This window comes from Panthera onca, chromosome C2 (genome assembly GCF_046562875.1).
Source record: "Panthera onca isolate mPanOnc1 chromosome C2, mPanOnc1 haplotype 2, whole genome shotgun sequence".
Lineage (NCBI taxonomy): Eukaryota > Metazoa > Chordata > Mammalia > Carnivora > Felidae > Panthera > Panthera onca.
Window position 1 is genome coordinate 75,214,831 of NC_138347.1, and position 22,649 is coordinate 75,237,479.

General features: G+C 41.2%; 1 protein-coding gene across 1 annotated transcript in view; it reads left to right on the plus strand.

Moving 5' to 3' along the window:
• LOC132677873 (putative cation-transporting ATPase 13A5) overlaps window positions 1–22,649 on the plus strand; it is a 74,930-nt gene that overhangs the window by 34,044 nt on the left and 18,237 nt on the right. Inside the window, exons 12-19 of the mRNA XM_078453124.2 lie at window positions 3,063–3,187; window positions 4,005–4,165; window positions 6,361–6,486; window positions 7,854–7,933; window positions 10,195–10,237; window positions 11,937–12,046; window positions 15,401–15,497; window positions 17,490–17,562. Coding sequence (XP_078309250.2) covers window positions 3,063–3,187; window positions 4,005–4,165; window positions 6,361–6,486; window positions 7,854–7,933; window positions 10,195–10,237; window positions 11,937–12,046; window positions 15,401–15,497; window positions 17,490–17,562 — 815 coding nt within the window. The remainder of the gene's footprint in view (window positions 1–3,062; window positions 3,188–4,004; window positions 4,166–6,360; window positions 6,487–7,853; window positions 7,934–10,194; window positions 10,238–11,936; window positions 12,047–15,400; window positions 15,498–17,489; window positions 17,563–22,649) is intronic.

Sequence of the window (22,649 nt, forward strand, 5' to 3'; positions counted from 1 at the left end):
CCTAACTTGGAGCCGGGCAACCGTAAGCCACACTGGGGAAGACTGGTTGGAGGTAGAACAAAGATGGTAGTCCAGATCTCTTGACTCCCAGCTGTCAGTGAGCTATCTCTGCCCGGCAGTCCATCATCCAATCAAAAATAACCAACACTCCTTCAATCTTGGAACATTATGTGGCTGACTGGCTTGGGGGTCCCACGTACAAACGGGTTGAGAAGGAGAGAGTGGGCGCTGTGACACACTGACCTCCAGTATGCTTTAAACCTGGTTTCAGACCTGGAGATGTAGTGAGTCTAAGTTGAGTTATATGAAATAGGATTCAGTATTCTTAATTACATTAATGGATAAGATGTCCTCTTGAGAGTATAATCTGCAGATTCTTTTCTCTTTTAATGTTTCTCAGTTTTTAAAGGTTATTTTTGAATTGTCTAAGACAAAGGAGTAGTGAAATACTGCGGAACATTGAATAACAAACTATGCATTATCTTCGATGTAGTGTTGCTGATAGAGAAACCCTCACTTATATACAATTAGCACCTTCACATAAGATGTGGATATCCTTGGTTCAATGTTACTGTTTACAAGCTATGTCCATGTGTTCTAATAGAATCTTTGTCCCTTCCTTGCACTGTGTCTATTTCCCTCGTCTCTCAAGTGTAGGATTGGATGATCTTTAAGGAGCCTTTCAGCCATGACATTTTAATCTTCTAAATAGAATCAGAAAGCTCATTTTGAAATCAATGAAATAAATTATGGCACTCTCAGATTTAACATTAAAGGTGTTAGCTATTCTTGAGCAAGCACGAAGACCCATAACACACAGGATTTTGTAATTTCTCAAGGCAAAAATTTTAATAACAAAAGCTAAGGTTATGTGTGAAGAAAAAATTCATGTAGTTTGACAAGGAATATTGCCACCACCCAGCTGCCACACACTAATGTAGCTGTGATGTTCTCATTTAAAAGTCACTGATGAGTAGACATTATTATAAATATAACAGAATAAGAAAGTGATGATCAAATGTGCTAGATTTCCAATCATCTCAGATTTTCCCAGAGAATATCAGGATCCTATTATGCTTCTTAAAATTTCGCTACTATTTTCAAACAGAGTAAGGGAAAAGTGTTTTCAGTTTTTTTTAGAATCAAATTATATTTCGCAAAGTTTTCAAATCAGAAAGATCAAAAACTTCTTTAAAAACTGGTATGTCATAAAAGGGAAGTAGAAGAGTTTCTTTCTGTCTCTCTCTCTCTCTCTTTTTTTTTTTTTTTGGAAAAAATAAAACACCCACACTAACAAACAGAAGAAATACTTTGTCAAAATTCTCCCTTTCATTGGTTTAGCAAATTTCTATTGAGTTTGAGGGTGCACGAGATACTCTTTAAGGCACTGAAGATTCTGAAGTGAGACAATCTTTGCCCTCAGAAGCTTATATCCTAATTGGGAAAGATAGATAATGATACCATTTTACATGGAGTGATCAGGGAAAGTCCTCTGAAGAGGTGCCATTTGAACAGAGATATGGCATGAGGATATCCAGAAGAAGAGTATTGCAGGCAGTCAGAAGAGTGAGTGCAAGGGCCCTGACACAGGGATTTGCCGGGAATGTTGCAAGGTAGCAAGAGGCCCAAGTGCCTGAATTGGTGGAAAAGGGAAAAGTCCTCAAATAGAGACCAAAACTGGAAGAAACTGGTGGGACGATTCTTTGTTTTAGTTCTAGCTAATGGGAAAATATGAATCCAATGTATAATAGGCAGCTATGAAGTTAAATGATAGAAATTTAACACATTCTGTATTTAGGTAGGTCTTTCATAATATTCTCTGAGATCACTGAGGCAGGATTCATATCCGATAATCTGAGTACTCAGCAAGTGCCCAATACAAGGTCTAAAACAGAGTGATTGTTTGGTGAGTGGACTTTTGAATGAAAGATGGAGTAACTTGTTCTGTACTCCAGAGAGAAGTTTCCTCACTGTGTTCCCATCTAAGTTTGAGTAATATTTTTCATCAAGAAATCCAACTCTGCTCTTTCTCTTGAAGAAGGTTTACTGACTGCGTGTTTATTTCTTCTATCTCCCAAGTCCTACCAGCATGATAGAAAAGAAATAACATCAAAGAAAACTAGAAAGGTGATTAAGTGCAGACAGGAGATTTCTACCATTTCTGTAAGATGAAAAATAGGTGGGGGGCGGTGAATGGAGTCTGAATCAGTAGGGATGGAAGAAGTGTGGTTTACGCCATGACAGAGAGAGAGATGGCGAGAGGGGAGTTGCTCCACCCTGTAGAGCCTGACAGGCAGAGACTCAGCTCTATCACGTACTGTGGAAGGTAGACGTGGGACAGGACTGAACATGGGAGATTGTACCCAACAAGGTTAGGTCCCTAGGTCTCCAGCTCCTCCTGCAATCTTAACTCCTCCCTGGGCAGAAAAAGGAACAATGCGAGATTCAGAAAGAGATCTTGGCCCCCCACGTTGACTTTTTAAACAGTCACCTGAGATTTATTCCATTCCTGAGGTGAGTTCCTATAAAATGAGTGTAACCCAGTTAGACTCCAAGCTTCCAATTTCAAATTCTGATAACTTTTTGAAGGCTTAGCTGATATCATATATTTTCTGGAAGTTACAGATGGAGGTTGAAAGGAATGATTCCATATTCAACTGTGACCGTAGTATCCCGTAGACTTACTAAATGCCTAACTAAACTGATTACCAGGTCACAAAAAAGCTCTTTGAAATTAAAAACAAAATATGTGTGATTAACAAAAATTTTAAAAACCAACAGAAGAGTTGGTAGATAAACACATTCTTTTAAAAAATGGAGTTGAAAAATGGAAGAAGTTGCTAAAAGATATAAAAGTGGTTGCCTCTGGGAAGGAGAGGGGGTGAATAGGGGTGGAGACAGGGACTATTGGTTTTCATCATAAGCTTTTGGGTTCTTTTTTATTTTTAAAACATATGCATGCATTCCATTGATAAAATTTAGAAAAAGTTTTTTAAGGAAGAAATAAATTCAACCGTCAAGACTCCGTAAATAAGCTTTAATATTTTCTCCTGAATCCCAAGAGAGAAGGTGGAGTCAGACTTGACATTTCTGGGACTTCTCATAATGGAGAATCGCTTGAAAAAAGAAAGCAAGCCAGTCTTGAAGGAACTGCATGAAGCCTGCATCAGGACCGTGATGATTACTGGTGTGTACTTCCGGAGGCCTGACACGTTCAATGTATCCCAGGCGTCAGAAAAAGACCATGTGAGCTAAGTGGGTTCATGTGGCTGAGGCAGAAGGAAAAATACTTAGCTGTCATGTGTTACTGTTCTTTGACTCCTTTTCTTGCGGCACAAGTGCAGCAGCCCCAAGATGACTGTGAGATTTGGTAGCAGAGACCATACTTCATTCTCTTTGTCTAATGCCCCTTCTCCCTACTTGGGCTTGGTCCAGAGTTAATAGGCTCACAGTAAATGTTTAAACACAAGAACGGATATGTGCTCATCAAGAACCCCCGTGAGACGTCTGTGTAAAGTGTGTAAAACTCTACTTAGCTGTCCTTCAGGGCTGTGGGGCAGGCATAGCATATGCTGATCCAGTCCACGCATGGCCCAGCCCTCAGTGTTCTAGTCTCTGTTTGACTGCAACCCAGATCCCCAAAATGGTTGCATGCGATCAGAGTGGGCCCGTGTTATCTTCACCACTTGGGGCTCTCAGTCTTGTGAGGGTTCATCAAAAAGCATGTAACCATTTCCTTATTCATCCTTGCATGTTTTGGAAATATTCAATGTTGAAGACATGATACCATTGTGGCAGGGAGATGCAGACATTGTTTTTGACCACTAGAGACAGACAGGCTTGGGCAAGAGGGACAGACAAATGGTTATCAAATAAGGCCCAAAGTGGGAAATGCCCCACAAAGAGCACCAATATTGGGGTATGCCCACTCAGAGGAGGCAGAGCTCAATTTGAGCTGCTGAGAGATTTACACAGAAAGCAAGCTGACTCTCTTTGTCATCTAGGTGACAACCTTCAAACAGCGATTACTGTGGCAAAGAATTCTGAAATGATTCCTGGAGGAAGCCAAGTGATCCTTGTTGAAGCCAATGAACCAGAAGATTTTGTTCCTGCCTCTGTGACTTGGCAGCTGGTTGAGAACCAGGAGAATGGACCAGAGAAGAATGTGAGCAAATGTTAGAAGGCCCCTTGGTGGCCTGGGCTGATGGCATACAGCCCTGGCCTGGGCAGCCTTCTCTGGGCGTTAGAAGTCACCAAAGTCAAAACCCTTCACAGCTGTAGGTTCTGAAGTTTGCAAAGCATTTAGCATTTCCACTAGCACTTCTCGCCCTGGCTGCATGAAGAAATCACCTGCAAGAGTTTTAAAGCTTCCAGTGCCAAGGTTTTACTGGTGAAATCCAAATCTCTGGGTTGGGAGCTGGCATCAGCCCATGATTCCAATGTGGCTGGGAACTTATGTCCATATTTCCCATTTGAATCTCATAGTTGGCCTATACAGTTGACAAACTGTTCAATTCACAAATGTGAAAACTGAGGTCCAACAAGGTAAACTTGCCCAAGACACACCGCTGGCAAGTTGCAGAGCAGGAAATCAAATTTAGGTCTGTTTGATAGCACCCAGATCCATGGGCATTTACTTGTTTATTTTTTTAAAGACTTTTCAGAAGTACTTTTTCTTTAAGTTAAAAAAAAATTTTAATGTTTATTTTGTGAGAATGAGAGAGAAACAGATTGCAAGCTGAGGAAGGGCGGAGAGAGAGGAAGACAGAATCTGAAGCAGGCTCCAGGCTCTGAGCTGTCAGCACAGAGTCCGACGCGGGGCTCAAACTCACTAACTGTGAGATCATGACCTGAGCTGAAGTTGGACGCTTAACCCACTGAGCCACCCAGGAGCCCCCAGATCCATGGCCATTTAGATTGTGCTGTGTTCGTGACGTTAAGTTAGCAAGTGTCAAGCTTTTCGAGATAGCAAGTTTCCTGTGCTTTTGTGAAAAAAATGGGCTGCAGCCTGACATTCCATCATTAAATGTGGCACATCTGCCTGTCTGAATTCCAGATGGTCCTCCAGGTGATAAATTACAAAAATGCTCCCTTCCTTCAGGCTGACCAGCCCTTTGGATTGTTAAATGTAGAGTAGACCTCGTACAGTATACAAACTGCACAACTGTACAGTGACCCTACCCCTACTTGGCTCAAACCCCATCATATTGGCTGTAAAAGATGACAGCTCTATCTGTACTTTCAGCAGATTTCTGGTGCTTTATATCCTTGCAAACTCGCTTGCTTCTGTGTCAATGCATGTTGCCTCCATTTCACTGTGTGATAAAAATCAGGTCTTCACTAATTTTTAACAGTCCACTCACACTACCCACTCACTAATTTAATACCTTTACTGAAGTTTTGGCCATCGCTGGGTAGTCTGGTTCCCTCCCACCACACTTTCCCTATCCAACTTTCTATTGAAAGCAGAAGGAATTCTTTCCTTGCCTCATGTGGAATGCTTTAAGCATATTTTTGTTGGCTATTTTGCAGTTGGGAGAAGGGGCGTGGAAAGAGAGGGGTGTATCTCCTTGCCTCCCAATTCAGAATATCAAGATGAATCCCTCTAGTGAAAAGAATGTTCTCACCTTCTATGCTATTTGAACTCAGAGTTCTACACTAATGTAAGGACCCCTGAGAAATGTTGCATGAAAAAGCATGATCAGCTGTCAACACTGTGAGTGCATGTGCATTCATCGGGTGCTCTCTCTTGGGGCTGAGCCAGGTAGAGCTAGATTGCAGTGATGGGAGCACATTGACAAGTGGAGGGCAGGAGAGAAAGAGCCAGTGCAATGGAACATAGGGCATGGAAGAGGAGTGGAATACCATGAAGGAACATGTTGCCTGTTGAGGTGGGGAGAAGGCAGGTGCTATAAGGAGCTAGGCTCTGAAGAAAGAGTCTGCCTATTTTACAAGGAAGAAATTGGAGAATGATTGGTGAGTGAATGACTGGTAAAAGATCTTAGGAAATAAAAGCATGAAGAGGAGAGGAAAGAGGAGGGAAGAATGTTTTCTACTCTTCCTTGGAATCACTAACGGGTACCTCGGAAGGATTTCCTCAGCAGACTGACATACATGTATTAACTCCTAGGACATGATCCTGAGCATTGTGTTGTCAATGTCTCATATGTTCATATAATTTGGGAAGGACATTTTGAGTGTCTTCTTCATCGGAGTCTAGGTTCCATGGACAAATTGCACCTTATGCATTTGCTGGCATTACACTATTGCATAACTTGAATACACTTCCTTCCATAAAACATAGGAAAGCAGAGACATTCTTTAAGAGCCCATGTGGAAACAATGCCCTTTTGAATTTAGGAAACCTGCGTTAACATTGGGAACAGTTCGGTGCCTGATGGAGCAAGAGGGAGCTGTTACCATTTTGCAATGAGTGGGAAATCCTACCAAGTGATATTTCAGCATTTCAACAGCTTGCTTCCAAAAGTAAGTACTGGTGAAATGAAGTGTTTTGTTTTGCTCTCAAATTATTGAGGCAAAAAAAAAAAAAAAAAAAAAAAGAAGAGAATAGTGAAGGTGATGATCAGTGAGGTTGTCTCAGATTTGGGGAATAAACACCCCCAAAGGTGCTCCTTCAGAAGTTCCCCAGCCCTACCTGATCCTGCACATGCACATAACCCCCTCTTCAGAGTCTGAGCTCTGGTACAGCTCTTCACCCCCCCATGGCCAGCCCAATCCCAGTCTCCCTCCTCCTTTCCCTCCCCAGCAGGGAGGACCTCCAAATAGTTCCAAATGTGCTGCCTGTTTTGTGGGTCAGCCTCTCTCTGAAAGCCACCAACTCATGTCAGGTTGAGCTCTATTCCCCTTCCTGTCTGGATTCTTAAATTACAGCAGCAGGAAACAAAGACCCCGTGGTTTATTTTCAAAATCATTTGTTATCTTGTCCTCTGTGTGTCTATTTAAAAATAGTGCTGTGCAGGGTTGTGCTGTCAGTGTGAAGGAGATAAGTGGAGCACAAGCTGAGGGCAAGCAACCATCTGTTAGCAGTTTCCTGAAAATTCTGTCACCTTAACAGACAAGACCATTGAATCTAGACCCCAGAGGCTTCTAGAAAGCTCTAGTGCAGTACCTAATTGAGGAGATGGGGAAGCTGAGACTCAGAGAGTTGAGGTCCCTTGTCTAAGCTTTGCCCAGCTAGTGGGACCAGAGCTGAGAATGAAACGTTGGTCTCCACTCCTCACCTATCACTTTTCCTCTATCTGTGCTGCAATTGTGGTGATAGTGTTTAGTAGAAAGAACTGTATTTCCTTAAGCATTTTTGTCCCATATACTCTGCTGCTTTTCAGCTATTATTATTAACTAGAGCTTATCCCATCTCAGACAAATGGCCAGGAAAAAAGTCATAAAGTTGTGATGGGAGATGAAAGTGAAACTTAAATATTAAAGCATTGAGTCCCCTTTCTCCCTGTCCTGACATTTGGGCTAACGACACACCACCTATTGCTATATTCAAAGAGTGGCTGGGAATGACTTTCAGGGCTGTTCTTTTTTTAAAAAAGTGTCCTTGGGGGCTCCTGGGTGGCTCAGGTGGTTAAGTGTCCAACTCTTGATTTGGGTTTAGGTCATGATCTCGTGGTTCATAAGATCGAGTCCCATGGTGGGTCCATGCTCACAGCAGAGAGCCTGCTTGGGATTATCTTTCTCTCTCTCTCTCTCTCGCTCTCTCTTCCCTCTCTGCCCCTCCCCTGCTCTCTCTCTGTCCCTTTCTCTCTAAATAAATAAACAAACTTTAAAAATTAAAAAAAAAGTGTTCTTCATCCTAATCTTATTGCAGTAGTTGTTTTTCTCTTTAGATCCTGGTGAATGGAACCATTTTTGCAAGAATGTCTCCTGGGCAGAAATCTAGTCTTATTGAAGAATTTCAGAAATTAAAGTAGGTATTATTGCACGAAAGGAGAGTGTATTCATTATCTATTGCTGTGTAACAAATTAGCCCCACATTTAGTGGCTTAGAATAACACCACTTATTATTTTACATTCCAACGGGTCAGAGAGCCAGGTGTGCTGAGCTGAGTCTTCCGGCTCAGGCCTCTCACAAGGCTGAAGTTGCGTGTTAGGCAGGACTGCAGCTACCTCAGTGCTGGAGGAGGAGGTACCCGCCACCGACCTCCCTCACGTGCTGTTGGCAGGATTTAGTTCCCTGTAGCTGTTGGACAGAAGCCACCCTCTGCTCCTTGCTACATGGATCATTTCATAAGGCAGCTCATAGTGTGGTAGCTAGCATCCACAAGAGTGATCAAAAGAGAGAAGGAGAGAGATCACCATTTTTTATATCTTCATCTCAGAAGAGACATCGCATCACTTTTGCTGTATTCTCTAATACAGCACTAATACTCTAATACAGCACAGTATTCTCTAATAAGAGGCACTTCACTGAGTCTAGCCCACACCCAGGGAAGGGCTTTATATAACGTCTTGAACACCAGGAGATGGCAATCATAGAGCCATTTGGAAGCTGCCTACCCCATACAGCATTCCTTCTGTGGCCCATACAGCATAACTTAAAGGAAGATCTTCTGCTTGGATGTGGGGAATAGAAAAAATAGGGGCTTATATATCTCAGAATGAGAAAAATGAGGAAGTGTGTGGGTCATCCCTTGGAATTATTTGAGGTTGGTCCATTAGAAGATATGTGAATGATTCCAGGACCAGTAGGAAAGAGGTGGAATGATAGTCTCACTATATCTGGCCCTGGCCATGGTTTGGGTATGGAGGCCAAAGTAAAAAAAAAAAAAAAAAAAAAAAAAAAAAGTCCTTTTTTTTTTTATCTCCTTCAAAATATAGATAACCATGTACATCAGAGTGAAATGGTTCTTCTTGAGACCAGACCTACCTATAATTTTCTGGGAATGTTATAATTTCTGAGCTACATATTTCCAGAAAGTGAAAAGGAAAGAGAGTAGTGAAACTTCATATAATTACTGACAAGTAGTAGCTAAAATCAGGAGACTGCCTTTCACTATTATTTTGTGTTGCCAAAACATTCTTTGGGAAGTTTTAAAGAGAATGCCTGTCAACTCCCATAATGCCTTGAGGCTGGGTTAGTAGCCAGTGTTTAAGTGACTATTTTACTTACATGGTCATTATATGATAATGGGCGAAGAAAGTAATTTTACCCATCTCAAATGCCTAAGAAATTTTGCCAATTTATATGCTTACTTTTGAAAAGCTATATTCCCTTAAAGAAAAATCAGTTCAGGAAAATATGCTGTCTCGGAATGAACTGTCTTCTCGATTTCCCCATCTTATTCCTCCTGACTTTATCACTGACAATGCACATAAGGTTGTCTGAGTTGTCTTCCGAATTCAGGGAGCACTTGAAGATGTAAGATTCTTTGTGTGATATAGAGACTAAATATGTGATTTGAGCCTGAAGAAAAGGACCCACTTCAGCAAATGTACACAGTCATGACATGCGTGTGAGCCCATGAAATGTTTATAAGAATATTTTCGTATATACCTGCCAAATATTGGGTTGAATCTTATGAGTTTGTTTGTTTTTGACCATTTTTGACTTATAAAAATGACCATCTCTTATGTGTCAGTTAATCATAAGGAAACTGTCCAAGAACTTTATTTTTTGCCTGTATTGGTTTTGTTATTACTCTTCTATTCATGCTGTGGTGTTTGCACACCAAACTGGTAGAGATTAGGAGCATATGCTCTCATATCACTCCAGAATGCCTCAAGATTATGTGTATATGCTTTTGGTTCTTTCTGTTCAACCATTTCCCAAAGGTTTCTCATCCTAGTGTCTAAACTTCCAGTGGCATCAGCCACCAAAAAACACAGATGGATCAGGTTATTCGGTGCATCAGGTGTGGGAAGTGCTGTGATTATGGCTGCACACGCTTAAGCTTAGCCCTGATGGATACAATCACCCAGGACTTGTTCAGAAATGTGTAATCTTCTTGGTGGCCGTCCTTGGCAAAATCACTGTCATTTCCACATGGTGGAAACAACTTAAATACAACAGCCTTATTCCTCTGGGGATATTGCTGTCCAAGTCGTTTGCCATGAGCCTGATGCCACGTGTGTTCAACACACACACATACATCACGTGTGAGTTGGTTGTGATGAAAATTACCCAAGAGAGGCGTTAAGGCATTAATGTTTTTTATCCGTCCCCTGCAGTTACTACGTGGGCATGTGCGGAGATGGAGCTAATGACTGTGGGGTGAGTAGAACACATGAGTGGTAAAGGCCGAGTGAAGGAAACGTTTGAAACTGATGGTTTAAAGTGTTGAATTATGTATAAAATCATGTATGCATAACATATCAGTGAAATCGCAGACCAAACTATGTGGCTATTACAAACTATAGAGAGGCCTAAATTAAATAATTCTCAGCAGATGCCTTCCCATACACAAGAGAAAGCAGTACGTGTTTTAGACTCTGAGTGTTGAAGATATGGTTGAAATAATAGCCCACCTTGAAGATTTATGTGCGTAAGCAAATATTTTCAGTACAAAATCTTCAGCACAAAACTGAACGGGATTGCTTTGTATTTCCAAAGCCTACTAGATCCTTAGGATCTGGGTAGTTGTGCTCCTCTCTTTTTAAATATTTTCGTCTAAGTTCTGTGAAAAATTGTGTTCACGCTTAGAGATCTATTATGAATTTTTCTACCTTATGCTTCACGAGAAGACGCTCGTTGTTAGTCTACGCTTCAAAACCTAAAATGAGTTACCCATTCCCATAATTATGTAGAAATTAGAACAAAACAAATCATGCTAAAAAAGGACATAGTCTCTGCCCCCCTAAAATTCATTATCTAGTGGTGGAAAGAATCATGCATAATATTAACCCAAACAGGGGCCCCTGGGTGGCTCGGTTGGTTAAGCATCCGACTTCGGCTCAGGTCATGCTCTTGCAGCTCGTGAGTTCGAGCCCTGTGTCAGGCTCTGTACTAACAGCTCAGAGCCTGGAGCCTGCTTTGGATTCTATGTCTCCCTCTCTCTCTGCCTTTCTTCCGCTCATGCTCTGTCTCCCTCAAAAATAAATAAACATTAAAAATTATATATTAACCCAAGCATAAAACAGATGATCTTAAAATATGTAATAGAGATACAAAATACTAAGAGAGAATAGAGGGAGAAGGAACTATTCTAATGTGTATTGAACATGAATTTAGTGTGTGCCAGCCACGGTAAACAGATGCTTTGCGGTTCTACAGAACTACAGAACTACGAAATCTCATTTTATGCTCATACAATTCTTATGGGATTAAAAAATTGACTCTGGCCTGCTTATTGGCCACTGTCTGCTCTACGCTCTCTCTGGGCCATTTCGAGTCTTGTGACAATGATTTAGCCTTTATTTTAGTGAGGCAACACAGGTCCTAGAAGGATGTGTGATAAGTACGATTCGGTCCCTGTCTCCAGTGAAGATGCTGTGAGCCCCGTACTTTGTCCCAACAGTTAACTGGTTGGCTATATCAGGCAGCCCAGGGAAAGGTGGGGATTTGATCTCTTTTCCTATCGTTCGTGAAGATGGTCTGCTGAGTGTAAGAACTGTTGATGAGGAAGACCCCCACACATACCCATCCAAATGCTATCACCTTTTCAGTTGACTTCTTGAATTATTCCTTCCTTTTGCTTATCACATCTACATCCGCACAAGCAATGCACACACATGCATATGAACGCACGCACCACTCTTTTGCCCCAGGAGCATCGTTTATCTGGCGCCTCTTTGGTTGGTGACTTTCTGGATCTGGAGGGGGATAGTACTCCATGTGGAGGGACAGCGTAAACAGACACCCAGGGCTGGAAGGTTACAGGGTTATAAACTCAATAATGTGAAGAATAGCTCATGGTGTTCAAATAGAACATGGCCCGAGGAGTCATGGGTGTAACGTGGATTTATCCTTCTAGGCTTTGAAAATGGCTCATGCGGGCATTTCGCTGTCAGAGCAGGAGGCATCTGTGGCCTCCCCTTTCACCTCGAAAATAGCCAACATCGCGTGTGTGCCTCATCTCATCAGGTAAGCCACTAGTTCCCTTCCACCCTCATGACCGACGGGCTCATTGTCTGGCTCTGTACAGAATTCAACCACAATTTAAAGTGATAAATGTCACACAGAGGTATGGGTACAGTGCTATCCGAGCACCAGTTAAGGGGCCATTTGTGCTGCTTGGGAATGCTGGTAAAAACCACAAAAAGTGACCTTTGCCGAGGCTGAAAGGATGAAAGGCTATATTGTATGGACAGTTGAAAGGTAGAGTTGATATTTAAAAACTGATTGCATTTCTTACTTCTCTCCCTTATCTTGTATGTTGGGTGCTTACTGGAACCTTCCTCCTGGGGATTGGGAAGGGTGAGGCAGCACAAAGAAAACACTCCATCACATAGCCTCCCCAGATAATGTTATCTCTCCAAGATACCAATCAGCAAATATCCAAAATGATCGCAAGACTTTTATAATCGAGGGAAGGGGAAGGAATTAAAGACCATTTATTTTGTCAAGATAGCTCCCTCACCTCCATTCTGCTCTCATTACTGATTTTCGTCTCTACTCATAGTTTAAACGTAGTTAAGAATAAAATGTTAGGTTTTATATTTTGTTCACAAATCGTACTCTTCTGTTGCTCCCTATAACACTGTGGGGTAACTTTAGGCCATCTTCACAGCCAGTGGTTTGAAAGACATCCCTGAAACTTGAAGTTTATTCCAAAGGGATGAACATGAAGTTCTCCAGCATGTCCCCTGGTGCATCTGTGCATCTGAATGGGCACCTACTAGCAGGAGTTACTCACCTAAAGGTGCTAGGCTTGAAATTCTATGCCCGTGTCTGGTTGCATAGCAAATAGCTTGACACATCTCTCTGATCTCGGGGTGCCTGTCCCTGTGTCCTTCCACACCCTCAAACATCAGCAGCTCTTCTGCCTCCAGAGCAGGAGACTCCTCTTCCTAACTCCCATGTTCTCTGCTTCTGAGAACTATCTGGTCCTTAGAGCCCTCAGAACTTCAGAGAAATCTGAACTCTCTCCTTTCTTCATCCATAGCCAAGCAGGCATTATGTTTTACTGGATTGTCTTTGGGAGACTGTCTCCAAGTCCTCTCCTTACTCTCTACTGCCTTAAATTTGGTTCCTAGCCAGTGACTACGAAATGAGAGTGCCCAGGACCCTGTCCCTATGTCAATACAACTCATGGAGCTTTTTAAAATATTGTGCTTGGAAATATGGCGGATAAAGGATGAGACAGATTTTGTCCTGGAAGACTCATGTTCCAGTAAAGGTACAGAGAGATAGAAATATAATCACTAAACAGAGAATCATCTGCCTGATCAGTGAGAAGTGCTCAACAAATTAGTTTTAAAAAAATTAATGCTCAAACAATATGGTAATTGTTCCAGTAGTTCCAATTGGTAACTCAAGCCAGGAGGGAAGGTTTCAGGAGGGGAATTGGGACTTGAAGGATGGATAGGAAGTACGTAAACAGGAAGGAGGTGGGAGAACATTCCAAGTGGGAGAAGTGGAGAGCCACATTTAGAAATGGGATTTTAACTGGAGAGTGTAGAGCCCAATAGCCCAGGCTTCTCAAGCCTCCTTAAGCCTCCTGTTGGGAGGCTTCTCAGGTGGGAGTTATGGAGGGTAAGCTGGAGCAACAGGTGTGGAGGGAGTTTAAACTCTTGGATGGTTGCACAAGTGCCTATTTGATCCATCTGAGAAGCAGTGCAATTTGAACTTCAGATGCTGTCTCACACACATGGCCCAATTCATTTGTGAATGGAATGCAGTGTTTTAAGATACACGTCATGGTGTAAAATTTCTCTAGTGGCAGATGGTTTAGTAAGACTCAAGGTGGAAGCTCTTTGCTTTTTTATTTCCTAGATTCATAAAAATTAGATATGGTTCAGCTCTGTTAGGCTCATTTTACCCTTGCTATCCTTGATGTATGCTTATTTCTGAGAAAACATCCTCCAGAGGGGCAGCGAGGTACTGTTTTAAATGCATAGGTCCACAGGTTTTCATTTGTATCTTTTGAAACATGACTGACTTGTTGCTAGAGTGGAAGCCTTTTAGGATAAGGACTGCACCTTATTCATTTCTGTATTATTGTGCCCAGCACTAAGCTGGACACAACAGAGCACTGGATGAATGTTTGTAGGCTGCATAAATAAATGAATTGGCTTCTTAAAATTCATAATTATAGGAGTAATTTTGGAGACCCATAGTTTATTTAGAATGGCTTCTTGAGCCCTTCACAAAAGGAGAAAAAGGATGAAACCACCAAGTTTATGTCAGAAAACGGTCTAGGCTTCACATGCCTGCCCCACTCTCAGCTTCTCTGCTGCTGCACCCTCTGTGCTGAAAACAAATGTTAGTGCCTCACAGCCTGGTGGAGAACATCTGCCCAACGCATCCTGGCCCATCCCTCCCAAACATTCTCATCCTGCCTGAGCCCAGGTGGTTATTTGTCTTTTAAGGTTTTCCTTCTTGAGTCCCCATTTCATTGACAAAGTCTTCAAGTAGCACTAATGCCCATGTCAATGTGGGGGGGGGTGGTGGTGGTGGTGGTGATATGGGCTGCCCCCCATGTGAATTCGCTTCTGCTTTGATGAGAGCAGGCTGCAGGAGGGGTTGTTTGCCAAGTTCACCGTCCCTCCATCACATGTTCCTGCCTCGTGTTGCTGTCTTCTTTGGCCTGTCATAACCCACCACCACACCAAGCCTCAGTTAAGGGAATAGCAGCCAAACAGGATTTTTCAAGGCGGGGTGGATATTTACTTCTTAACCTGCGGTTTTTACTGTTGTCTTTGTGTCTTTTGAAGGGCACACCAGCTCAGATTATTACCATGGGTTCTCCCTGGAGTATGGAAACCAACAAAACCCAATTCATCTCACATATTGGAGGCACACCCACACTTCCTAACATGTAAAAGCACCTGTCCTTTAGCTTAATGTCTCCACAGGACTCCAAAACATACACACTTCAGTTCTCAGAAGCCTGTTGTTAGGATGTAAAGAGTCACAGCTGAGTCAGTGCTTGACATTTTGTATCTCATCATAATGTCATGTGTTTCTACTATATGTGTTAATCTTTTTAATTCACTGAAAATAAAGACTGTGCCTGATTCATTTATATCCTCCATGACTCTTAGCACAATGCTGGTACCTTATAAGCCCTAAATAAAAGTGAGTCAATGAGTGAGGTCATGATAGAAGCTGAAAATGAATGAACAGATGAGTGTTTCAACAAATAATTGAGACGATGAATCATTGATTAAGTGAATGTATATTAACAAGCTATTAAATTTGAACTCCCTTTGAAATATAAAAGACTGGGAGATGTATATTATGCATAACCAGTTATTTTTATCTTTTCTTAAACAGAGAAGGCCGAGCTGCTCTGGTTTCATCCTTTGGGGTATTTAAATACTTGACCATGTACGGCATAATCCAACTTATTGGTACATCACTGCTCTATTGGGTATGAACCAAAATAATTTCTTCCCAGTTTTAATTGCATTTACATACTTGGTTTGTTCTTGGGGGTGTGGCTCCTACACAGGATTTAATGTTTTATAAATAAATGACATTTCTCAAAACAGATGTCTGCAAACTTTGGAACTTGACATAACTGCACATACAGCATGGAGCTAGAAATAAGTAGCTAGAGATCAGTTTTCTAGCAGTGCTGTTTTCTTCTAGATAACCTAAGAACCTTGACCTCTTCAAGCATTTAGTTCTCCACTTGGAGTATGAAGAGAACTTCAGAACAGCGTAAATACAACTCAACAAGAAGTCGGTCTCCAACTATGGGCAAAAGACTAAGAAGAGATAAAAAGAAAGAGAAGTTCTGGAATTTGACCTTGAAGGGCTCAAAAACTAGGAAAACTCACATACTGGAGCTTTACTTCTGAACTCGCCCAGAAGTTAGACACATAGACATGTCATTAGTAAAGGATTAGCATTTAAAAATTTAAAAAAAAAGACTTTTGCAATTAAATGATAAAAATAATCACTTACAAATTAAATAGCTATATGGAAGGGATATGTATAAGTTGAAAATCTTCATTATTTCAGTCATAACTTGCTCTAGAGTAAAATGATCCAACAGACTCAGGGAGTGCTTCAGAGAGCATTTATTACTATACTGCTTTCCTGGGACATTTGAGACATGAATGAGGACCACAGGTCTCTAGCATCTGGTGGGCTATTAACTACAAGAATCACACACAGAGGGCTAAGGGGCAACCAGGTGGGTAGAAACAGAAACTGGACTGGGAGTCAGAAAACCTAGATTCAAATTCTGCCTTTATCACTAAGAACATACTAGATCTTGCCCTTGACCAAGCCTTTATATGCCTCTGGGAGGTCAGGCTGGCAGATCCCCATAGTTCTATGAAAACTGCTTCCGGAACAAATACTGAAGCTGCCTGTGAAAATTCCTCCCTGTTTCGTGTCACCCTGCCTATATATAACTGCACCATTCTGAGGGGGAAAGAAGAGGAAGGATGTGAGAAAGAAATGTAAAGAGGACAGAGACTTAGAGGATGAGAACCATTGGGAACCCTTTATGGAGGATGAGGAATCATTTGTATCTTCTTAAAAATCTGAAATATTTCTCAGTTCAAAGTCTTCACACATAGAATTGGAATGATAGTCTAGCCTGAAGCCATTCATTCTGATGGTTTAGACCCAGAAAAGAGTGTCCCCCAGAGACCTTAAATTAGAAACTTCAGGGCCTTGGGTTCACACTCTAAAAATCCAGAAATATTTCTCATTTGCATAAATCTGGTCTATAATGGCTCAGACCAGGTTATAAGTTAGTGCTCAGTCAGCAGCTATGAAGCACATAAACAGACCTGGCTGCAAAAGGTATTGCAAGGCAAATTTCTGGAGGTTATATGCTGACTTTTATATATGACTCCATAAATGTAAACTTCAAACAACTTCTATGTCTACACAGACCTTAGAAAGTCAAGCACACCAGACTGAAGTCTGTAATGGGCTTTCTTGGGAATAGTGGCAGTTGTTCAGTTTGTAAAAATGAATGGACCCCAAGAGAACTATTTGTGAACTCAATCCATGGATAGGATGGAGAGGAACACCTGTTGAATGATTTGAGGCTTGGATTTCAAATGTTTAAGCTTGAAGTTCCCAGCGGGTATCTTATGTCGAGAATTCAAATGTCCAGGCTGAGACTACAGCTGTCAGATTACTGTGGCCCAAGCCCGGGTGTTTCCCAACGGACTGACTCTTGTTGCTAACATGGAATTAAGTTAAACACTGGGAAAGTAGTGATCTGGCTTCATTATCTACAATGAGATGCTAAAGATCATAGGTAAGTTACTTTCTTTTTAAAGAGGAGAGAAAAATAACAGTTGCTTCCTGATTACATTCAGAAAGAGAGTTGGCAATAATAAAAATGCTACAATGGCAGAAGCAACATTTATATTTACTTTTATTTCCTTTCCAGCAGCTACAGCTCTTTGGGAATTACCAGTATCTCATGCAAGACGTAGCCATTACCTTGATGGTCTGTTTAACAAGTAAGTACTTCAGCAAAGTAAACAGCATTATTTGTATTTATTTACCCATGACATTCTAGAAATGCTCATACAAATAAAAGCTTTTGAGAAAGATACACCTTTACTACTGAAACCACTGTACTTGTGAATTTTTTGAAAGAGGTGTTGGCAGTAAGTGGAGGCTTGAAGTCCTGAGATTTGGCACTAAAACATCCTGATAGCAAATAAATCTTAGCTTCATAAAATGGTCAATGTATTCTGAGTTCCTTGTGGGTTTGTGTCTTGTACATAGAAAATTGTACAAGAAACCTAGAAAGGGAAATGTTTAAAACCCAAAGGTGACTTTCCATTATTCAGCTATGTTTCACACTGATATGAAACCAGATTTTTGCCAGGTCTTTGACATGTTGAGAACAAATGCGAGCATTTAACTCTAGAAATTCTCTCAAAAGCAAGGTGTGACTCACAGCAGCTACTGCTCATTTCCTTCCTTTGCGAGGACACTGCGATAAAGTATTTCTTATCCAAGGACTCAGGGCTTCATACTAACTCTTAAGGGAGAAAGGAGACTGCCTCAACAGAGAGCAAAGAAAAAGAATGACATAGTCATCTCTTTTTCCTTGTTCAACAATGAGACTGTTATGAAAACAGATTAAAAAAATCAGACAATGCAGAATATTAATAACCTTGAGAATTTCATGTAGCATCTTAAAACATGAAACGGATACATCAACCCTGTGGCAAAATTTACCAGTGTCAGAAACATAAGTGACATCAATTTCGATTCTTAAGGTGAAAGTGTGTATTTGTAGTCCATTAGCCTATTTTTCTGTGCATTATTAATGGTCACATGACTGGAACATTTTGAGTCAATGATATTGCCTTTGCAGTGTTGGCTATTTTTAAGCATTTTGTATGATTTACTTGTGAACATGGTTGATGATGCTAAATAAAAGAAGAAGAAAAGAAGAAGAAGAAGAAAAAAACCCACCAGGAACTTCCAGGAGCTAAGCTAGCAGTAGTAGCATAAAGGTGAAGGCTATGGCTATTCTCCACCACTCCCTATCTCTGAGAACTTTGGCAAATTATTTATGAAATAATTTTCTGACATGAAATGTTCTCATATGGTTGTGAGGATCAGACAAAACAATGCATGTGAAGGGTACAACACAGTGTGTCACACACTGTAAGCACTCACAGCAAGATGAATGATACCACCCTGCACCTAATCTCTTTTTCTTCTTTTGAAATAACTGGCTAACTCAGTGAGCCCTTGAACAGAGTTAGAATGCGTACAGCTAGGCTGATTGGTTCAAAATCCAAAAACGTGGGTAGTAGTGTTTGTGTTTTACTCCTCTGCCTTCAAACGCTATTGTTTTTCCATCACTGCAAGCCCAATCATCCCACGGGCACATCACTTCCTGGTCAATATCAGGTATTAAAATGATTTCATCTTCAGACATCAAAAGTCTAGGTATCGTAAATTCACATTTTGTGTTTGCATCCAGTTCAAACTTTTTCTTCCTCTAGATCAAACCTGACCTTGAAGCAAGCAGTGGGAGAGAAGGCCATACTCTCTACTTTCCTTGGGCCCCTTGCTCAGGGAGCCTTGGAACAACAAAAGCAAATGGCCCTTTATACACGTGGGGGTATTGTAGTTTTGTCCTGTCGAGTACCCTCTAATGTGGCAGGCATCTAAACTTCAGGCAATTGGTATGGGATCACTGGTGAGTTTGGGGGTTTTTCAGATTCCTTTGAATTGCTCTGGACTAGACTCCTTCCTGACATGGGTGGTACTCTTTCCCTCTGACTCCCCAGGATTCCTTTCAACAATTGCCTGCTGGTGGTAAACACCACGAAGACTTTTTCTACTGCTTGGCTCCCTAGCCCCCGCAGACTGCCCCCACTGGGCAGATTCCTTCCAACACAGCCCCAGCCTGGCTAATTTCCATAGCATCCACTTCACCTAATGGATAGATATATAGCTTTCTCTCGCTGCTGCCCCCCGTCCTTCTCCTCTGATATTGCAACCGAAGGTGGCAAGGCAATCTTCCCCCTCAAGACACTTCAGGTCTCTCCTAGAGTAGTTCTTATGACCTCCCCTAATTTTGGATTGGAGTGATGCTAGGAAGATAACCATAATTCTTGCAGCTCTTAACAATTTCCTTTAAAGCATGGTTTTCTCTTATGTATTTGGCACATAGGTAATTGCTTGGGGGTAGGGGCATGGCTACACTTGAAGGACCAGTATGGATACCTCTGAGTGAGTACAACAGAGATATGGCATGATCTCTCTTTACATTCAGTTGGGATTTATCATTATCAAATATGAGATTCAGTAAAATTCCCCAGACAGAGGAAAAGCCCCATTCAACATCCTCTTAGATGTGTTCACCTCTTACTATATGTTAGGCACATAGGTGTCTGGGGCATGAAAAGACTGATCACTGAAGTATAGAGTTAGTTGGGGAGGGGGCTTCACACAAATGTATGAAGGAAATGAAAGTCAAAAGTAGTGAGTGCCAGAGCACAGCAAGTGCTTTGGGAGTTCAGAGAAACAAGAGGTTATTTCTGATAATAGGCAGAGATGGCAATGGAGAAAAGAGAAATACTAAGGATGGCTTCATGGAAGAAGTAACATTTGCACCAAAATAGAAAGGATGGACAGATTTCAAAAATCTTTTCCCAAAAGAAGAGCTTTTCAAGTAGAATGAGGCAGCATGAGCAAGAGAGAGCTGGGGCATGAGTTTTTCAATTTGACCACACTGTAGCGTATGTGAAAAGGAACAGCGGGAGATGCAATTTGAAAAGATGAGTTGGGTCAGATCATAGAACTTGACTACCGGGTTGAGAACCGTGGACATTCATCTGCAGATGTTAGTAGTCATTGACAATTGGATGATTAATATAAAATCACTCTCACCAAGGCTCTTTTCTTTCCAGGTTCCCAGGTTAGGGTGTTTAACCTCAAGCCTGAATTAGTATGGTACAAAGACAATACCACTGCATATTTAATTTTTTATGCACCTGCATATCTATATATACCCTGCCTTGTTCTTACAAGATTTTAAGGTAACACAAAGGTAGCTAATAAGACAAGCTATATTAAAGGGGAAATCAAGCAGAATAGTAAAATGAAGTCAGAGAAGTCAATTAAGAAAATGTATGTCTTAAAGCTCAATTTGACCCTAGTAGGTATAGGAGCCATTTTGAAAGGAATTTGTTCTAGCTGCATCTCTATCCTCTTCAACAAAACCCACTCAAATTAGATCAAGAAAATAGAGATAGGGGGATGTTTATGAATATAATTCTCAGAAAAAATCTGAGACTAGAAACTCAGAAGCACCCAGTCCAGAGAAGGACTAGAACACCAAAGAGTGAAAAACAGAGGCCACTTTTTTTATTTCCAAGAAACCATCTTGTCTCTTTCTTCTCCTTTCCACTCTGTTTTCATCTGACTTAAACTCATTCGCCTTGCAAATGACCCTAAATGGTGTCTCTATTATTGAATCTCCATAACCTTTCTGTTTGTCTTTGCACAGCTAATTAGCTCAGCCTCTCGGTGTCTCATTTGCAAATATTTTGGAGAGAAAATTCATTGACCTAACTTGAGTAAGATGTCTACCTTAAGCCAGTCATTTCTGTGAATGAAAATGAGGTCATGTAATTTGGCTCCATTCAGGCCAACCATTTCAGTGTGTGGAAGGAGGTACTGTCCAGAGAAAAAGGCTGTAGGAGGGACTCCATCCATTATGTAAATGCATCTCTTACATAAATTCCAACATTGCTTCAAAGAATCGTAAATTTTTTTTTTTTTTTTTTTTTTTTTGGTTCTTGGTCCCTTTGGAGAGTATCATGGAGGACAGAGATCTTTTCACCTTAAAAGCCTCGTGAGGCACATTCAAAATCTTGCATGTGGTTCAGGTGGGTTCAGGAGGCTCTGGAAATTTGAGTTACATGACTTGAAATGTCCATAATATAAAGCAAGCCAACTATTTAGGAGAATCACACCCACATTATATTCAAATAATGCTGAAAAATTATGAGTATCCTTTGAAAATAAAAATTTGAAACTGCTAGGTCCTCCCACATAGCAGGCCCTGTACTAATTTCAGTAAGGGACAGGAAATGGTATGAGCCTAGATTTCCTCCCTCAACGAGCTCACAGTCTGCTGAGTGCATGTGTCAACGACTAGATTTAATGTGAGACATCCTCACTACAGGGCAGCAAAATGAGTAATGTGCTGTGGACTCTCAGAGGAGAGAGTGATTAATTCTGAATAAAATATAACACTTCACAAGCTTACATTTCTCTCCATGCAACATGATTGCATATATCATCATCATTTTGAAGAAATCTGGGCAATTCAGAAAAGTTTTTTATCCTTTTTGATTCATGAAATCCACACTACTGTGATATGCTATAGAGCAGAGAATGGGGGGCTTTACAGACTTAAGTTTATTTTACCACGCTGTTGCTCACAAACTATGGGTCTTTACATAAGGGACCCTACTTCTCTGAAGCTCAGTTTCTTCACCTGTAAAATAGAGATAACTATTTTGCATTGATTTTTAAAGAAATAACGTTTAGAGGCCCCTGGGTGGCTCAGTCAGTTGAGCGTCTGACTCTCAATTTCAGTTCAGGTCATGATGTCACAGTTTGTGGGTTCGAGCCTAGCAGCGGGCTCCTCGCTGACAGTGCAGAGCCTGCTTGGGATTCTCAGTCTCCCTCTCTCTCTGCCTGCCCCCCCCCCATTGGCCCTCTGTCCCCCTCTCTCAAAATAAATAAACATTAAGAAAAAAAAAAAAAGAAATGATGTGTATAAGACACTTAGCATAGCCTCTGGAACATAGTAGGGGCCCTTAAACGCTAGCCGTTAATTTTATAGTCAGATATACACATTCTCTATCAGAAAGTATTAGGATTTCTAATATGGGAAAAGTTAAAATATTCTTTATGTTAGGACTCTATCAATCAGCTATTACCACATTACTACTGTATAACAAACTTCTCCCCAAAACCCGGTGGCTTACAATACCATTGCTCTGTAGATAGTCAGCTGGTCTAGGTCAGCTGAATCTGATCTGTTTTAGGAGGTAGATCAGTT